Here is a 14,913-nt window from a genome sequence, read left to right on the forward strand (position 1 = left end):
AGCATTTCATCATACTGTTGAAATGTTGTGTTAATAAAATGCGTTGATTTCTTTCTCCATTTGAAGGCTGATATTGTTTTTTTTTAATTTTTATTCTTTTTTAAGTTGTGCAGGGTTTTACTTGGGAGCTGGGCACCTTGGTTCCCAAAGATTCTTTGAAAATCTCGCTTGAGACTAGTATTCCCTTCTTACTTGATGAATGCGCTGTATTCCTGTATTTCTAAAATGTCTTTTCCTTACATGTTAACATCAACCTTTTTTGTTTTGGTAGGTATGCCTGGACTATAGCCCAGTGTAGAATCTGTGGGAGCCATATGGGGTGGAAGTTCACAGCTACCAAAAAGGATATGTCACCTCAAAAATTCTGGGGATTGACACGATCTGCACTCCTGCCTCGTATTCCAGAAACAGAGGATGACTCAAGCCATGACAGATCACCGTTACTCTGCCTGTAAACTAGTAACCTGCGTTGGAGATGAAAGGGCAGTAAGTCTGCCTCTTAAATGCATTTGCTCAGTTCTGCTTCTGATGCTTACTTAAACTTAAAGACACCCAGGAAGCCACACCTACACACAAAAAACAACCAAACAAGCAGACTCACTACATTTGGGATATTATTGTTATTTCGGACATAGGGAGAACTGAAGGTTGAGTGTCTAAGATAACAACTGGGGAGAGGAGGTGGCGTGAGACTCCAAGAAATCAATCTGATCCATCTGGGCAGACTTGAGACTGGACATTCTCCTTCCTTGTATAATTTCAGAAAATGTTTACTGCTGTCGACTTGCAATGAAAGAAAGTGGGGGGTGGGAGGCTGAAATTACAAACAAAGAATAATTTATTTGATATATGTATGATTGTAGATATTAGTTACTTGCTGCGGAGTGTTTTCCATAACATACTTAAAAGTGGTTTTGCTGATAGTCCCTGTTTCTAACTATGCGGAATACTTCAGATTTTATGCTTGTGCTGTTTCCCAGGTATTGGCTGAATATCTATCTCTTCTGGCTCATACTGCCTTGGTAATGTCAGTAGCAGTGCTGTAACTGGCAAAAAAAAGCAAGAGCTTCCTACTGCCTGCAGCAAGAACAATTGTGTTACAAAATGCCCTTGGAAATGAACCTCTGTGAAGTATTCAGTCCGTACAAGTTGTCTGATATATTTTAGTCCCTTTGACTTTAGAAGTCTTAGATTTTAAACTGTTTATACAAAATACACAGGTAAGTTTCAGAACGTAAACTACATTGTCGTTTACTGTTGAATGTGCTTAGAGTTACTTTTCAAAATTATTTCTGTGAAGATTAGTTATTTACCAGCATCTGTGTCCAGGGTTTTGTGAAGTACTCTCTAAATACATAATTATGGCAATTTTTTGGGTTGAATTTATTTTGACAAGAAGTAGGCAACACCTTTTTATTTTTTTCTCTTACTTTTTCATATCATAAAGTAAAATTTCACTTTTTCACCCTTACCTTAGAAAAGAGCAAGTTCCCGTATGAAACAGAAGTAAAAGGCAGTGTGCTTTTTTTTAATTTTGCCACTGATTTATTAGGATTTTTTTCGATGCACTTTGGTGATCGAAACTGACAGTTTCTTCAGTGTGTTATGTGTACATACTTTTTTTTTCCTTTTGAAGCTGTATCATTCACTCTGTATATTCTTCACAGAAAATCTTTGAGAACTGCATTGTTAAATATGACACAGAACTACTTAAGATTTAAGACATCAGCCACTACTTGCTCATTCTCAGTCATGGCCCTACATCAAACTTAGGCAGCATGGACAGATTATGTCAGTGGAAGGCCAAGTCAGACCTCTATACAAGGCAAGTAGCCGATTTAAGTGGTAGGGTGGCACCTGCTACAGTGTAGTGGAAAAAATACCCAGATGTGAAAAGATGCAAGATGTTGCAAGGCTGTTAGGGTAGTTTATAATACTAGGTGTGTAGAAACTGATGATTCTGTAACTCAGGTTTAGTTCTCTGAAGCCTTCTACCTCTGTGCTTCTGTGATAACTTTTGTTCTCTCCATAGACATGTTTAATACTGTATTTAATTTTGTGTGCAGTGCTCTGACTTGCTAGTGAACTGTGAAAAGCAATACTTCTTTGAATATAATTCTGAACAAGTAGAGGGTGAATGATGGTTCATTTTCTTCGAGAAAACATTCTGTATTTTGATTTCTATGATAAGCTTCCAAAAGACTGAAATGGTAAGCACTAGTGTGAGAGTGAGACTGTGAAATGTTTGTACTTTGATAGCCACTGACATCATGCTTAGCTTTCCCCTCACACCCTGCACATGGACAGAGATGCACACACAACACGCAGGTGTGTGCGCTAAGACATGCACATGGCTTAGCTGTAGGCCTGGTTTATTTTCTCCCTCAAAGATACCCAATATCTGTTGTTCCCATTACCCTCTGTAGGGCTTGTGGGTGGCAAGAAGCTTGAGGATCTTTAAAGTACCTTCTGCTGCCATTCAAGTATTCACTGAGGGTATGATGAATGAGTTTTTCAAAGTCATTGTTTTCCTAGCTATTATTGAACTTCATAAGCTCTTTGGGGGTTTGGCAGAGTCTTTTGGATTGCATCAACTAAAAATGGCAGCATTTTGGCAATGTTTGAATAACATATAGACATTTTTGGTATTGTGTGTGTATCTAGTCAAATGTAAACTGATAGAATCAAGTGAGATAAGTCAGGACTAAATTTAGCACTAATTTAATTTTATTGTTTATGATGCTGTTCCAGCTGTCTAACCTTCTGTGTAATGTTTGCCATTTCAAAGTCCCTGATGCTTTCCAGGTTGAAAACAAGTGTGATTCAGGTATCTGCAGAGATGATGAATCCTGCCATGGTGAAAGTGGCCATTTTAGTGCTACGCTAAATGTAGCTATTCATACACTAAGTGTATGAATGCTCAAAATGTACAGCATGTGACTGAGAGGGTAGATGTGGAGTCGTGGAGGGTTCTGGGCATTGGTTAATATTTTCTATGCTGCTTTTCTCATTTTTGGAGAGAAACTTTTAGGTTAGGGTTGTTGAAAATTGTTACTGGCAAATATGGACTTCGTAAGGTTTTGAGAGCTAAATGTAAAGGACATCACATTTTACAATTATTTCCTATATTTACTACATTTATGGGTTGGCATGTGCCTTCATGAGTTAATTAATCTTGCTGGCAGCTGCCAAAAGGGGTCGTTTTTCTCTTCTCTCCCATCATAATCCCTGTCCTTCTGATGTGAGATCTAGGAGTTGGGCAGTCATGGCATTGGTGTCTTGGTTGTGCAGCCACATCTGTGTCAGGTCTGACGAGCAGACGTCTTGTGGGGATGGAAGAGGGACTGCTTTGCACAGCAGCAGATCGCAGCTGGGTTGGAGTCCATGTGGCATAGAATTGCTCATTTTCAAGCTGTTGTTGCAATAGCATAGAAGTGTCATACAATCAAAGCCTGTAATATAGCAAGTTTTCATATATTTTAGTTTAGTTTTAATGAATAGGTAGAATCACATAGGACACTTGGCACACTTGATCTAAACCATGTTAAAATAGTCCACTGTTTGGTTTTTTAATAATGCTATTTTTGTATGTGCTGCAATTCATTTTGTTCCTTTCATTGTTTTTTCCCCTTTGTTTAATTGCTTTGTAAAAGCTGCAGAAAGGGTAGCACATTCTCCGCTTTAACTCTTCTTCTCTCTGCCTTTTGAGACTTTTCAGAAAAATCTTGTTGCTTGCAAACATTTGCAAAGAATAAAATTCAATTTGTTTCAAAACTGATCTTTCTTGCTGATTACTGGGATGGGAAGAAAGGAAATGTTTGGTTTTACGTTGTGCTTTTAAACTGGTTAACTTCAAAAAGTCATACGTGTGCCAAAAGAGTTTCAGCTTTACAGAAGGTGCAGGCTTGGCTGGCAAAGCACAGAGAAGGTAAGAAATTACACAGAGGGAGCAGAGGATGTCATTCCAATTAATAATCAAAATGAAACAATAAGCCCTTCATCTCAAGCTCTCTTTCTCTCATCTGTGCACTTTCTTGCCTTAATCCACCTGAGTAATTCTTAGCTTTAGTTCCAGTTTATTTTCTCTGTATTAACTTCCCAAAGTATAAAACCGCTGATGTTTTTTTTTTCCAGGATCCCCTTTATCTCCAGTTTCTCCTGCAAAAAGAAATTAATAGGTAAATATATGAGGGCATTAGGTAATGGAAATATGGAGAAGATGAAGCTGGAGCCACTGAGGAAAACTAGTCGGAGGCTTTGCAGACAGGCTCAGCAAAAGCATCCATCCTGAGGGAAGGAGGGAGAGAAGAGCTGAGTTGGCGAAGCAGCAGGTGCTGGGATGGCTGGCAGGGAGGGGAACCAAGAGGCGCTGGTGGAAAAAAAACAGGCTGCATAAACGTGGGCTGAAACCTAAACTTCCCCCAAGCCTGTTACTTTACACATCATCCTAATGGTAAGGGAGGACAATTTAATCAGGAAAGAAGGGAAGTTTAAGTTTACAGGTTTTATCCAAGAGCTGACAGCTCTTGCAGGAGTCTCCTGTAATGGTTCAACCAGCAATACTGGAAACGTATCCTAGTAATCTGGTTTATTCATCAATTAAAGTTCTCTGAACTAGATTGTCAAGGAAATGCAAAGACACTGCTTTAGCTTAACTCATGGTGCCAAAATGTAATTTACTGTTAGAGGTTTAAATTTTGTTTATGTAATGGGCTTAATGCTGCTTTGGGGCTCAAAACACAACAGCCAACTTTTTCATTTTTTCTTATGTGATGGTTTTCGAAATGTCTTTGCTACTTCATAGCTGAGACCATGTCACCTATTTGATCTCGCAGAGGGTGGTGAGAGTATGTTCAGAAGCAGTGTTTAATACCGCTCTCCCAGAGGTGTTACGGGAAGGGATGATAGCAACACACCTATCTCATGGTCATTATGCAGATGAGCATGAAAGTGCACCTGCCTGCTGCCAAGCAGTTCTTAGTTGACTTGCTAAGCAATTTAAAAGTGATTTAATCTTTGAGTAAAATCCCCATTTTTCTGAATATTTTCAAAGCAAATACATGTGAAGTGGTGTATTGGCATTGGCCTTTCCTGATGAAGCCTCACAGGGATTTCCCAGGTACCTGCCCCATTTGCAGATGCTCTTTTCCATGCAGACTGCACTGTTGATGGAGGACTTTTTTTCCTGGTACAGAATTTTTAGCATTCAGAGAAGCTCTGCAGCATTGTATAAGCTTTCTCGTTCCTCTGTATTTCAAGACCTGTTTTCTCTTCTGAGAGCTTGAACTGCTATGTGATGATGTTCCCCCTAACAAATGTTTGGATAGCACGAATTAAGTCTTGCAGGTTTTATTTTGTTGTTTTTTGGGGTTTTTTTTCCCTAAGCATTATACAAAATCATAAGGACTTTTGTGACCAGAGCACAGAGTTCATGATGGGCATCGCCACGTCACTGCTCACAAAGCCACAGGTAAGTGCTGTGGGAAAGAGACAGAGGACAGCTTCCCTGCCTGCTCTTGCGTTCCATAGAGCTTTGTCTAGTGCTACACTGCCTAAATGAGGCTATAGGATGGGTAGTTTAGACGATATGCAGGTAGTGGAGCATGCTGAATTGAATTTCAGACTCTTAAAGTGCTATTGTGTTACCATATTATAAAGAAATTATCTAAAATGTCAAAGCTTTAAAACCTTGTCCTCTTGCCCAGCCTGATAATGAAGGACACTGTTAAGTCTCTTCACTACTAACATTCTGCCAAGGTAACGTAATCATTACTGTCCCACTGGAACTGGAAACAGCTTTATAAGGGAGGAAAAAGAACTACTATACCACAGCCAGTCACGCTTTGTGGTATTCTGTAGGATTTGTCAAAGCTTATAAGAAAGGTCACCCGCCTCAACGAAAGCCCTGGATACCTGAAGACTGTCCCAGTTCTATTGAATCCACGGAGAAATTATAAAGGCTCTGAATTAGAAGCATGTTACATGACTTCCTTAACCTGAGGGCACTCCTAGGGAAGGCATATATGTTTAGGAAGTTAAAAGAACAGTTCCTGTGCCTGCTGCTGCTGTTTCTGGTTGTGAACCTGCTCTGCTGTGTCTGTCTGTGTCTGTCTGTCTGTGTGTGTGTTGCACAGGGGATGATAGAAACGATATATCTGTGTGTATATTTTTTTTATTATACACAGACACATACACACATATATACATAATGTATCTATCTATCTGTCTGTTTATTGGTTCTAAGATTTTTGTAAATATATATAGAAAGTTTAGGAGCTATAAATAGGTAACTACATCATATATATGTGTGCATACAGTGGAGGGTATGTAATATATATATTTATTATATATCTAAATTAGTATTTATTTTAATATCTAAGTTTAGGAGCCATATATAGATCATATTTCTATGTGTAAATATATTTTTTATTACACTGCATAAATATTATGTATATAAGATATAAAGTTTAGAAGCCATAGCTGGGTAGTGTATGTGTGTGCGCATGTGCACGCGCACACTCTGTGTATGACCCTGTATTTAAAAAAAAAAATATCACATTCCCAGCAAAGGCCAGTAAGGCAGCGCAGTGGGAGCATGTTGGAGGCAAGAGAGATGCTCTGGCACTGCCCTGCGCAGCGCAGCCTGTGTCCTCCTGAAGGGCTGTTGTACTCTCCTGCCTCCCTCCACGCAGTGTGGAAGTCTCGGAGCACTTGCAGTTATTTTTCTCCTCTCTTTGCTTCAGCCCCGAGGTTTATGGGCTCTGCAGGGAGAATTAGCCATGCCCTCTCCCCTTAAAATGCATCCAAGCCAATCTGGCCTTTTAATCATTTTTACAGATCATTACATCTTGAGAGAATGGTAAAAACCTTCATTAATCCTCAGAAGCCATCTGCGAGGGAAGGCAGTTTGTATTATTTACCATTTTGCCCTTCACAGGCAGTTCCCTCCTCGGGTGGTGATGAGCACCGTCAGGCACAGGGGGGACCGTGCCTCAAACCCTCCCCCCAGTACACAAGGGCTCTGGGCTCCCATGGGTGCTTCACTCTGCACGGTGACGGCGGGTCTGTCCTGGCACTTACAATTCAAAGAAATTCACCCCCAGGAAAGAGCTTATTTCATTATTCTTGCAAATTTTTGGGATATGTCCGTCCACCCCCCAAGGACAAGCAAGCTTGCTTAAAATAAGATATTGTTTTGATTTTATGCAGGTTCATTTTTAATAGGATTTAATGTCTTTGAAATATAATAAAACAGAGATGCTGGATAGACCAACTGGAAACCTCAAGTGGACCACAGTTTTCAAACGAGCTATTTGATTATTAACTGTGCTAACTACCCTGAATTCAAAGCAGGACTGTTTAATTACGATACTTCCAGAATAATCTGTTTCTGCTGGTTTTTTTCACAGGCACTGGAGATTGTAAAGGGTTCAAGCTTGGGTCCTTAAAAATCCTACCTCCAAGCAGAGTCTGACCCTGACTGCAATTTTAGATAACATATAGTTACTAATATTTTTCATCTCCACAGAAGCTGCCTTAAATGATGCAGTTTTATGTTCTTTACAAGAGTCTACTACAGTGCTAAATTTTATTACTTGTCTCCCTCCCAAGATTTCAGTAGTTCAATAAATTGCATAAGGAGCCTTTAATTTAATTACATAATTAAATAAAAAAAAATCATGTCTTATCAGTTTTACATTGTTAAGAGAAAACCAGCACTTCTTTTCTTCCCTGCTGTCTTCCTGAAGTTCCTAAGTACCTTCAGAATAATTTATTTAAAGTAACTGACTTCCTAGGAAAAAAAAAAAAAAAAGCAGCTGGAAGGTTAACTATAGGAAAGCATAAAACTCTGATTTTTTTTGAAGCACTGCTCTGGTATTCCTGCCATCTAGTGTTGCAAGATGATATCAGAGGAAAATTAAATTCAAAGGCCTTTATTAGTTACCATGGTTTTGTAGGAAAACTTAAACCTGCAATAGCATTTACATACACAGAGAAGCTCTCAGTTTGAGCTAGTTTTTTGGGTTTTTTTTTAAAGCACACCAAAAAAAACAGGCATGCAAATCCACATTCGTTGAGGCCAGCCAGAAGCAGCATTGCTTCATAAAACCCGAATTCCACAGCATTACTTGGTGGCTAGGAATTCTTCATTAACCCATGATGAGTTATCAGGTACTACATGTGAACAACTCTCTCCTTGTCTAGTTTTCCTTCCCCTCCTCAGCTTTAACTAGTAGTCAACCTCCTTCTCCTATTTTCTGAATTGTTATCATCAATATATTTCTTCATTAAATTATTTAAAATCTCCTTTTGAATTGAATTCAGACTACATTTTTAATGTGGATGTGTTCAGTCAGTAGAAAAGTAGGATAACTAACATAGAAGCAACAGAGGGAAGATCATGGTATGATAAGAATAGGAATGTTAAGATTTCTTCCCAAAATTATCCTATTGAGTTAAACAGAATGCCTGTAAATGAGAGAGGAGGTGAATACCTCTGTGTCTCACAGCTGCGAGTTACAGGAAAAGGTGTGGGGAGAAATAGTGAAGGTACTGGCACTTTCTCAAGAGAGTTTGTCTACAGGTCATAGCTCAGGCTCACTGACATCACTGCCTGAATTCCACCTGCATCTCGCTGGGAATGGAAAGGGAACTAAAGCAGAAGTCAACTACTGGATACAGCAGGTAGAAAGGCAGGGAAGCTGGATCTCCCTTCCCGTCCACTATTAACATTAATAGCATGTTTCACACATGAAGTTGAAAAGATACCATGGAACCTCTGCCACTTTTTATGGATTTAGTTACTCGGGGATAAACAAGGGACAGAAAAACTACTGAAGAGAGTAATTCACAATATTGACTCAGCTAAGTCATCCTTTTAAACTAAAGCTGATTCTGGAATTATGGAAAATAAAACTTCATAAAACGCAGACTTGTTTTTCATAGTAAGACTAGGAACTGCTGGAGTATTTCAGTATGTTATTTAGCTTTAACTACAAAAAGTTAGAGCTCATTATTCCAGACACCTTGTCACTCTTCTAGGCACAAAACTCACCTGTGATTTTATCTAGAGGATACAAACACCCTTCTAGGGGTTTAGGGTTATTTTTTTTTTCAGATGTAGAAAAGTCAGTGAGAAAAAAAAAAACCCTAATGCCCCAGAGCAAAGATAAAGAATATCTACCATTAAAGAATAACAAAAAGAGGTAGAGAATGTAGAATTTAGCAAATAATGTTTTACATTACTACAAAATTAAACCTCTCCTTGTAGGAATTACAAATTAACAACAGAACCGTGCTGTCAGAATATCTTAAATATGACAAATGTTATATCAGCTGCAACAACACTGATCAAGTATTTACTGGTATCTCAGTTACAATTAATACAGGGCACAAATAGTTGTCCACTGTTACTCAATCTTACAACTTCTTCAGGCAACTTAATAGTTCTTCTTTATCCATGTGGTATCCACTTTTCTTCCACTCATCCCTTAACTGCTGTAATGCTGCTCCAATTTCTTTTCCAGATGACACACCCATTTTTCTTAAGTCATGGCCACTAACTGGAAAAGAAGGAACAGTCCACTCCTGCATTTCTCGTAAAAGTTGTTCTTCTCCTTGGTATTTTAGAAGCTCACAGATCTTGGAATTCGTATTGGCTTCCCTAGACTAAAAGTAAAAAAAGAAGAGATTTACTACAAAACAGTAGAAAACAGCTCAAATTGCTCAATATTGCACTATTTGCATGACAACATGGGTATGTACACAGTAAACTTCTGTTTCAGATGACTGAATGTGATATTTTTCAGCCTGGCTGAAAGGCTTTTATAGCCAGTCTAAAAATTGCTACAGAATACAAATGCTCAGAACCACTAAAAATATGGTGGTGTTGTGTTTATTTTAAATAATTTCTTGGAAATAAAAGTAAAGCTTCTGTATTTTGGATGGTAAAGAAAAAAGCTTTTGAACCCAAGTAGAAATGTGTGCTACTTATCCTCTTGCAAAACTAAAATCTACTAAAGGAAAAGAATCTTTTTACATCAAGATTTCTATGTTGCAGAGACATGACAGGACATTTAGAATAGCTCTTGTTAATTTCTGTTTATCCACTGGAGAAGGGACCAAAGAAGCGAACAAACCCTACCTTGGTTAACCGAAACTGGTATCAATAATAATATTCCTTCAGTTACTGTGATGATATTACACAGGGAGCAATCCAAATCTGCCTAATACTTTTTCTAAGTACATGCCATCTTTCGACTGGAAATATCCTAATCTTTAAAACTCTGGCAAAAATTTGCCTAGGACCAACAAACAAACTGCTACTCTGTAATACTTGCAACTCAAAGTTCACTGTGAAGAATAAAATAAAGCAATATGATATACACTTACATCCATTATGAAGTCCTGATACGGTCTAAGTGGTTCTGGACCCGTAGCTTTGGTTAACTCTTGCCGGTGCTTCACTAAAAAAAGGCCAAGATTTTTTTCTTCTTTTGAGATTTTCAGTCTCAGGTCAAGGTTTGTGACATCATCCTTCACCTTGAACAATGATGTCAGGACAGTCATCGGCTTCGGACACAGATTTTGAATATTTCTAGTGACTCTATCAAATTCCTCTAAATTTCCATCAAGTGGTAGCCCTAAAGGGATACAGACAAAAAAGGTGCAAGAGAGTGTTAATAAGAAATGTGGATGTTACACAGAAGGAAAACAAATATCTTTCTGGGTAAACCCAAGTTTTATCTCGCTTTGCCATGCTGCAGTTTCATTTATATATGATAGAGGGGTAGGAAATCAATCTTCATTTCACTTTACCTATGTATTGTGCAATACCCAGCTCATACATAAGCCGAACCAAGTGATTTACGTGGTTTCCAAGAAGAATTTTTTTCAGTTCCACCCAAATCCTTTCTCCTGATATTCCAGCCAAACCTTTGGCATTTTCTTTAATTGCTTGCAGTGTACTAGGTTCATGATCACCAGGTTTTTCTGCGATTCTTCCATAAAACCTGTCCAAATAAAACCTCTGTATGTTAGACTGAGAACTATTATTCTATTTATTACTGCTATTCAGAGAATAGTGTTAAATAGTTTAATTTATAATACAGGAGGAAACTTAACATGGCTATTACAACTCCTCTTACATCACTTATCTCTTTTTGCACGTTTCTGAATATTCTACAATCTTACTTAAATTTCTTTATCTACGAAAGGCACAACCTAGTACCTGAAATATCTTAGGATTCGTAAATAATCCTCTTGTATTCTCTCACTTGCCTTTCCTACAAATCTAATTTTCTTGTTTTTCAAGTCTTCATATCCATTAAAAAAATCATAAAGCATCCCATCCAAACCTAAAAAAAAAGAACAGAAATAGAATATGAATTTATAAACATGGTTGGCACATTAAATATTCTGATTTGAAAATACAGAAGATAAGTTGTGTGATTTGACCTGGTTTGTCAGATCATCTAATGTATTTGTACAGACCTTTCAGCTGACAGCAGTATAAACAAACAAAACTGAAAGAGACTCAGGCATTTACTTCTTAATTTGAAAAGCAGTCATTTCATCTAAATATTCGCTTTTGAAATAATTTACCTAAAAACATGGAATTGACAGTCAGATCTCTCCTCTCAGCATCCTTTTCCCAGTCAGTGGTGAATTCAACCTCTGCATGTCGTCCATCAGTGACAACATCTATTCTAAGAGTAGTAATTTCAAAATTCTGTTCATGGAGCTGAAAATCCCACAGATATTGTTATGTCAACACAATCATGAATAGAAACTGTATAGTTTTTCAGCCTCATGTTTGTATACAGTTAGTGTTCAAGCTGGTTGCATGCAAACCAACATCTACCCTGTTTGCATACTGAACAGACAATTAAGACATACGAAGACCTGAAAATAATCCTTGCACTATTCATTTTCCAGATAGCCTGCAGAAATCTTCCTGCAGGAGACTGAATAAGAGGCAGAGGAACGAGCAAGGTAGAAGAAGCAAGACTTGGAAAATCAGAAGCAGGAAACATTGGGACAACTTCCCCACATTATCTAAACATATGAGTGGCCCACATTCTCTTTCCTAGAGATGACACAGCAGCATGAACAAGTTATACAGGGCAACATGCATTAAAATATTGTAATTAAATAATGAGTTTTACAAAGAAAAAATAATAAAAACACCACTCGGTACTTTAAAACAGAGTTCCATTTAAACTCTTCCTGTGATACTTCAACAAAGAAGGAGCACGCTACCAATTTTTCTATCAGATATACTGCACATCCACAGCCACGGTTAGAAAAGATCCAAGTCAAAACATAAACTAACCCTGGCAGTAATGGTTCCATGTTTTTCTCCTTTGTTATTGATCAGACGAACACCAGCAGATGTGAACATTTCCTTCATCTCTGCTGGTGTAGCTGTAGTGGCAAAATCTATATCTTGTGGTGTCATTCCACTTAGTAAATCCCTTACAGCACCTCCGGCTATTCTCAGCTCATAGTTCTTCTTCTCAAATAATTCTGTGAAAGTAAGGAAAACCATAAAGCACTCTTTCAAATAAAGACCATAGCTCACTGCCAGCTATAATCTACCTCCTGGTGGTGCTGCTGTTGGACTTGATGATCTTAGAGATCTTTTCCAGTCTTTATGATTCTATGATTTCTCACAAATTAAAATCATAGATGTGGCAATACATAATCATGTATGCAGTAAGAAGCAAGTATGTAGGTACCTCACACCTCTATACAAAGTGCACATAATCAGTATCCAGCTGAGCACCCACAGGCACCTTCCTGGTCATTTCTGACAATCTGAACATTTACAAGTTGATAATTGACCCTAGGGAACTCTGAGTCATTTTTAGCAGCTAGTAGACAAGGGAAAAGTGTTTACTGTGCTTCTGGCAGAGCATCCTGAGCCATGAACCCAAATTTCTTAAGGAACAATATCCCATTGATACCAAAAAGACCAAGAAATAAAACTCCCTAAGATTCGTTTTGGAGTTTCAGAAAGCAAGCACCCTTTATCAGGCCTGGGTGACACAAGGGAGTGATCTCTGTCAATACTGTGCAACGACACAAGAGCTAGTTACAGTATATATTTCCCACTTACACACATATGTATACGTTTTCCCAGAAATCTTATGCATATTTTATTATTTTCCAAGGTCTAATTTTAATGTTAATATGAAACTTCACAACAGTCAAAACTTGCTGATCTGGAGCTGGCTCCAGCTCTGCCTGACTTTGCATGTGAGTAGGGAAAGGCTGCAAACAGAGGCGATTACAGAAGAAGACAGATCTTTTTGATACAGATCACACTGAACACAAGGCGTTATCATCTGCTAAGAATGAACACTGTCTGGAAAAATAGTTTTAAAGAAAACATGCTATCAGAGGAACATTCAGTCTGACTCTCAAAGAACATAGTTACTCAGACCAAACTTTGCTTTAGCTTAAGCCAGAAATATTCCACTTTTTGTAACAGCAACTACTCTTTGTATCACCATGACAGCTGACACACACCGGGCTCCGCCTTGTTCTTGGAGTCAATCTAATCTAAAGCTGCAGTGGCTGGAGCAGAGGGGAGCACACACCCCCAGGGCAGCATGGCCACCGCCAGCATCTGGGACGCAGAAGCCCCTCTCTGCTCAGTTCTGGAAACCTCAATATAAGAAGGACATGGAACTGTTGGAATGGGTCCAGAGGAGAGCTACAAAGATGATCAGAGGGCTGGAGCACCTCCCATACAAGGACAGGCACAGAGAACTGGGGTTGTTCAGCCTGGAAAAGAGAAGGCTCCGAGGAGACCTTAGAGCAGTACCTGAAGGAGGCTACAAGAAAGCTGGGGAGGGACTGTTCACAAGGGTCTGTAGTGCTAAAACAAGGGGCAATGGGTACAAAGTGGAGAGGGGCAGATTTAGACTGGACACGAGGAAGAATTTCTTCACAATTAGAGTGGTGAGACACTGGCACAGGTTGCCCAGGGAAGTTGTGGCTGCCCCATCCCTGGAGGTGTTCAAGGCCAGGTTGGATGGGGCCCGGGCAGCCTGATCTAGTGGGGTGCCCCTGCCCATGGCAGGGGGTTGGAACTGAATGATCTTTAAGGTCCCTTCCAACCCAAACTATTCTGATTCTATACTCCCCTGCAACAGGGCCGGCGCTGGCCAGCACGTGCGGGGTTCAGGTGCAGGGCCTCCACGCCCACGGCTCCTCTTCAGGGGCTGCAGGGCCGCTGCCGGTCCTCTCGGAGCCCAGGCCACCCTCCCGGCCGCCACTCTCACCTGCCACGCTCCGCAGCCCCGGCGTAAAGAGCGCCTCGAACTGGGGGTTCTGGAGCCTCATGGCGCGCGCCGCGCGGTGCCGCAGCCGAAGCGCCGGGAGCAGCCGCAGCGCGGCCCTGCGGGGCAGAATCAACACCTCAGCCCACATCTGGAGAGACACAACGACACGGCGCGTCAGCCGCCCCACCGACAAGCCCTCCCGTTCCCCCGCGGGCACCGCCAACACCTACCCGCGACCCGGCCCGCGCCGCCGTCACCACTCGCACCCACGCGCCGGCGCCGCGTGATGACGTAGAGGCCACGCCCCACTGCACAAGCCAAAGGCGGTGAGGGGGCGGAGTTCGTTGATAGGGGGCGTGTTTTCGATGGACAAGGGATAGTCGAGGGGCGTGGCTTTGCGGAGGGGGCGTGGTCTGGCTGCGAACGGGCGTGGCCTTTGGTGCGGGGTGGTTGCGCAGAAGAGGCGTGGCCTAGAGGGGCGTGGCCTCCCCGAGGAAGCGGGGTCTCGTGAAGGGGCGTGGCCTACATGGGGCGTGGCAGAGGGGAGGGCGGGGATCATAGTATCATGTATGGTTTGGGTTGGACGCAGTGAGTTCCACCCCGCGTGCCACGGGCGGGGACA

At 40.5% G+C, this 14,913-nt stretch overlaps 2 protein-coding genes across 4 annotated transcripts in view; one reads left to right on the forward strand and one right to left on the reverse strand.

Annotated features, from left to right (window-relative positions):
- CRBN (cereblon) overlaps positions 1-8,919 on the forward strand; it is a 29,101-nt gene extending 20,182 nt beyond the window's left edge. For both annotated transcript variants that reach the window (XM_054076806.1, XM_054076805.1), the window contains exon 11: positions 272-8,919. In XM_054076806.1, coding sequence (XP_053932781.1) covers positions 272-455 — 184 coding nt within the window. In that variant the 3' untranslated portion in view covers positions 456-8,919. The remainder of the gene's footprint in view (positions 1-271) is intronic.
- A 137-nt stretch (positions 8,920-9,056) lies between these two features.
- Positions 9,057-14,615, reverse strand: TRNT1 (tRNA nucleotidyl transferase 1). 2 transcript variants are annotated; one of them, XM_054076808.1, is made up of 8 exons: positions 14,522-14,615; positions 14,292-14,407; positions 12,335-12,528; positions 11,605-11,743; positions 11,231-11,357; positions 10,819-11,012; positions 10,393-10,643; positions 9,057-9,669 (listed from the first exon to the last, which is right to left on the reverse strand). In XM_054076808.1, the coding sequence occupies exons 2-8, from the start codon at positions 14,350-14,352 to the stop codon at positions 9,421-9,423; spliced, it is 1,215 nt and encodes a 404-aa protein (XP_053932783.1). In that variant the 5' UTR covers positions 14,353-14,407; positions 14,522-14,615; the 3' UTR covers positions 9,057-9,420. The 2 variants fall into 2 exon arrangements, with proteins under 2 accessions (XP_053932783.1, XP_053932782.1); XM_054076807.1 differs by having other exon boundaries at positions 14,292-14,439; positions 14,522-14,597.
- Positions 14,616-14,913: the final 298 nt, after the last annotated feature.

The sequence above is a fragment of the Cuculus canorus genome, chromosome 11, assembly GCF_017976375.1.
Source record: "Cuculus canorus isolate bCucCan1 chromosome 11, bCucCan1.pri, whole genome shotgun sequence".
Taxonomy (NCBI): domain Eukaryota; kingdom Metazoa; phylum Chordata; class Aves; order Cuculiformes; family Cuculidae; genus Cuculus; species Cuculus canorus.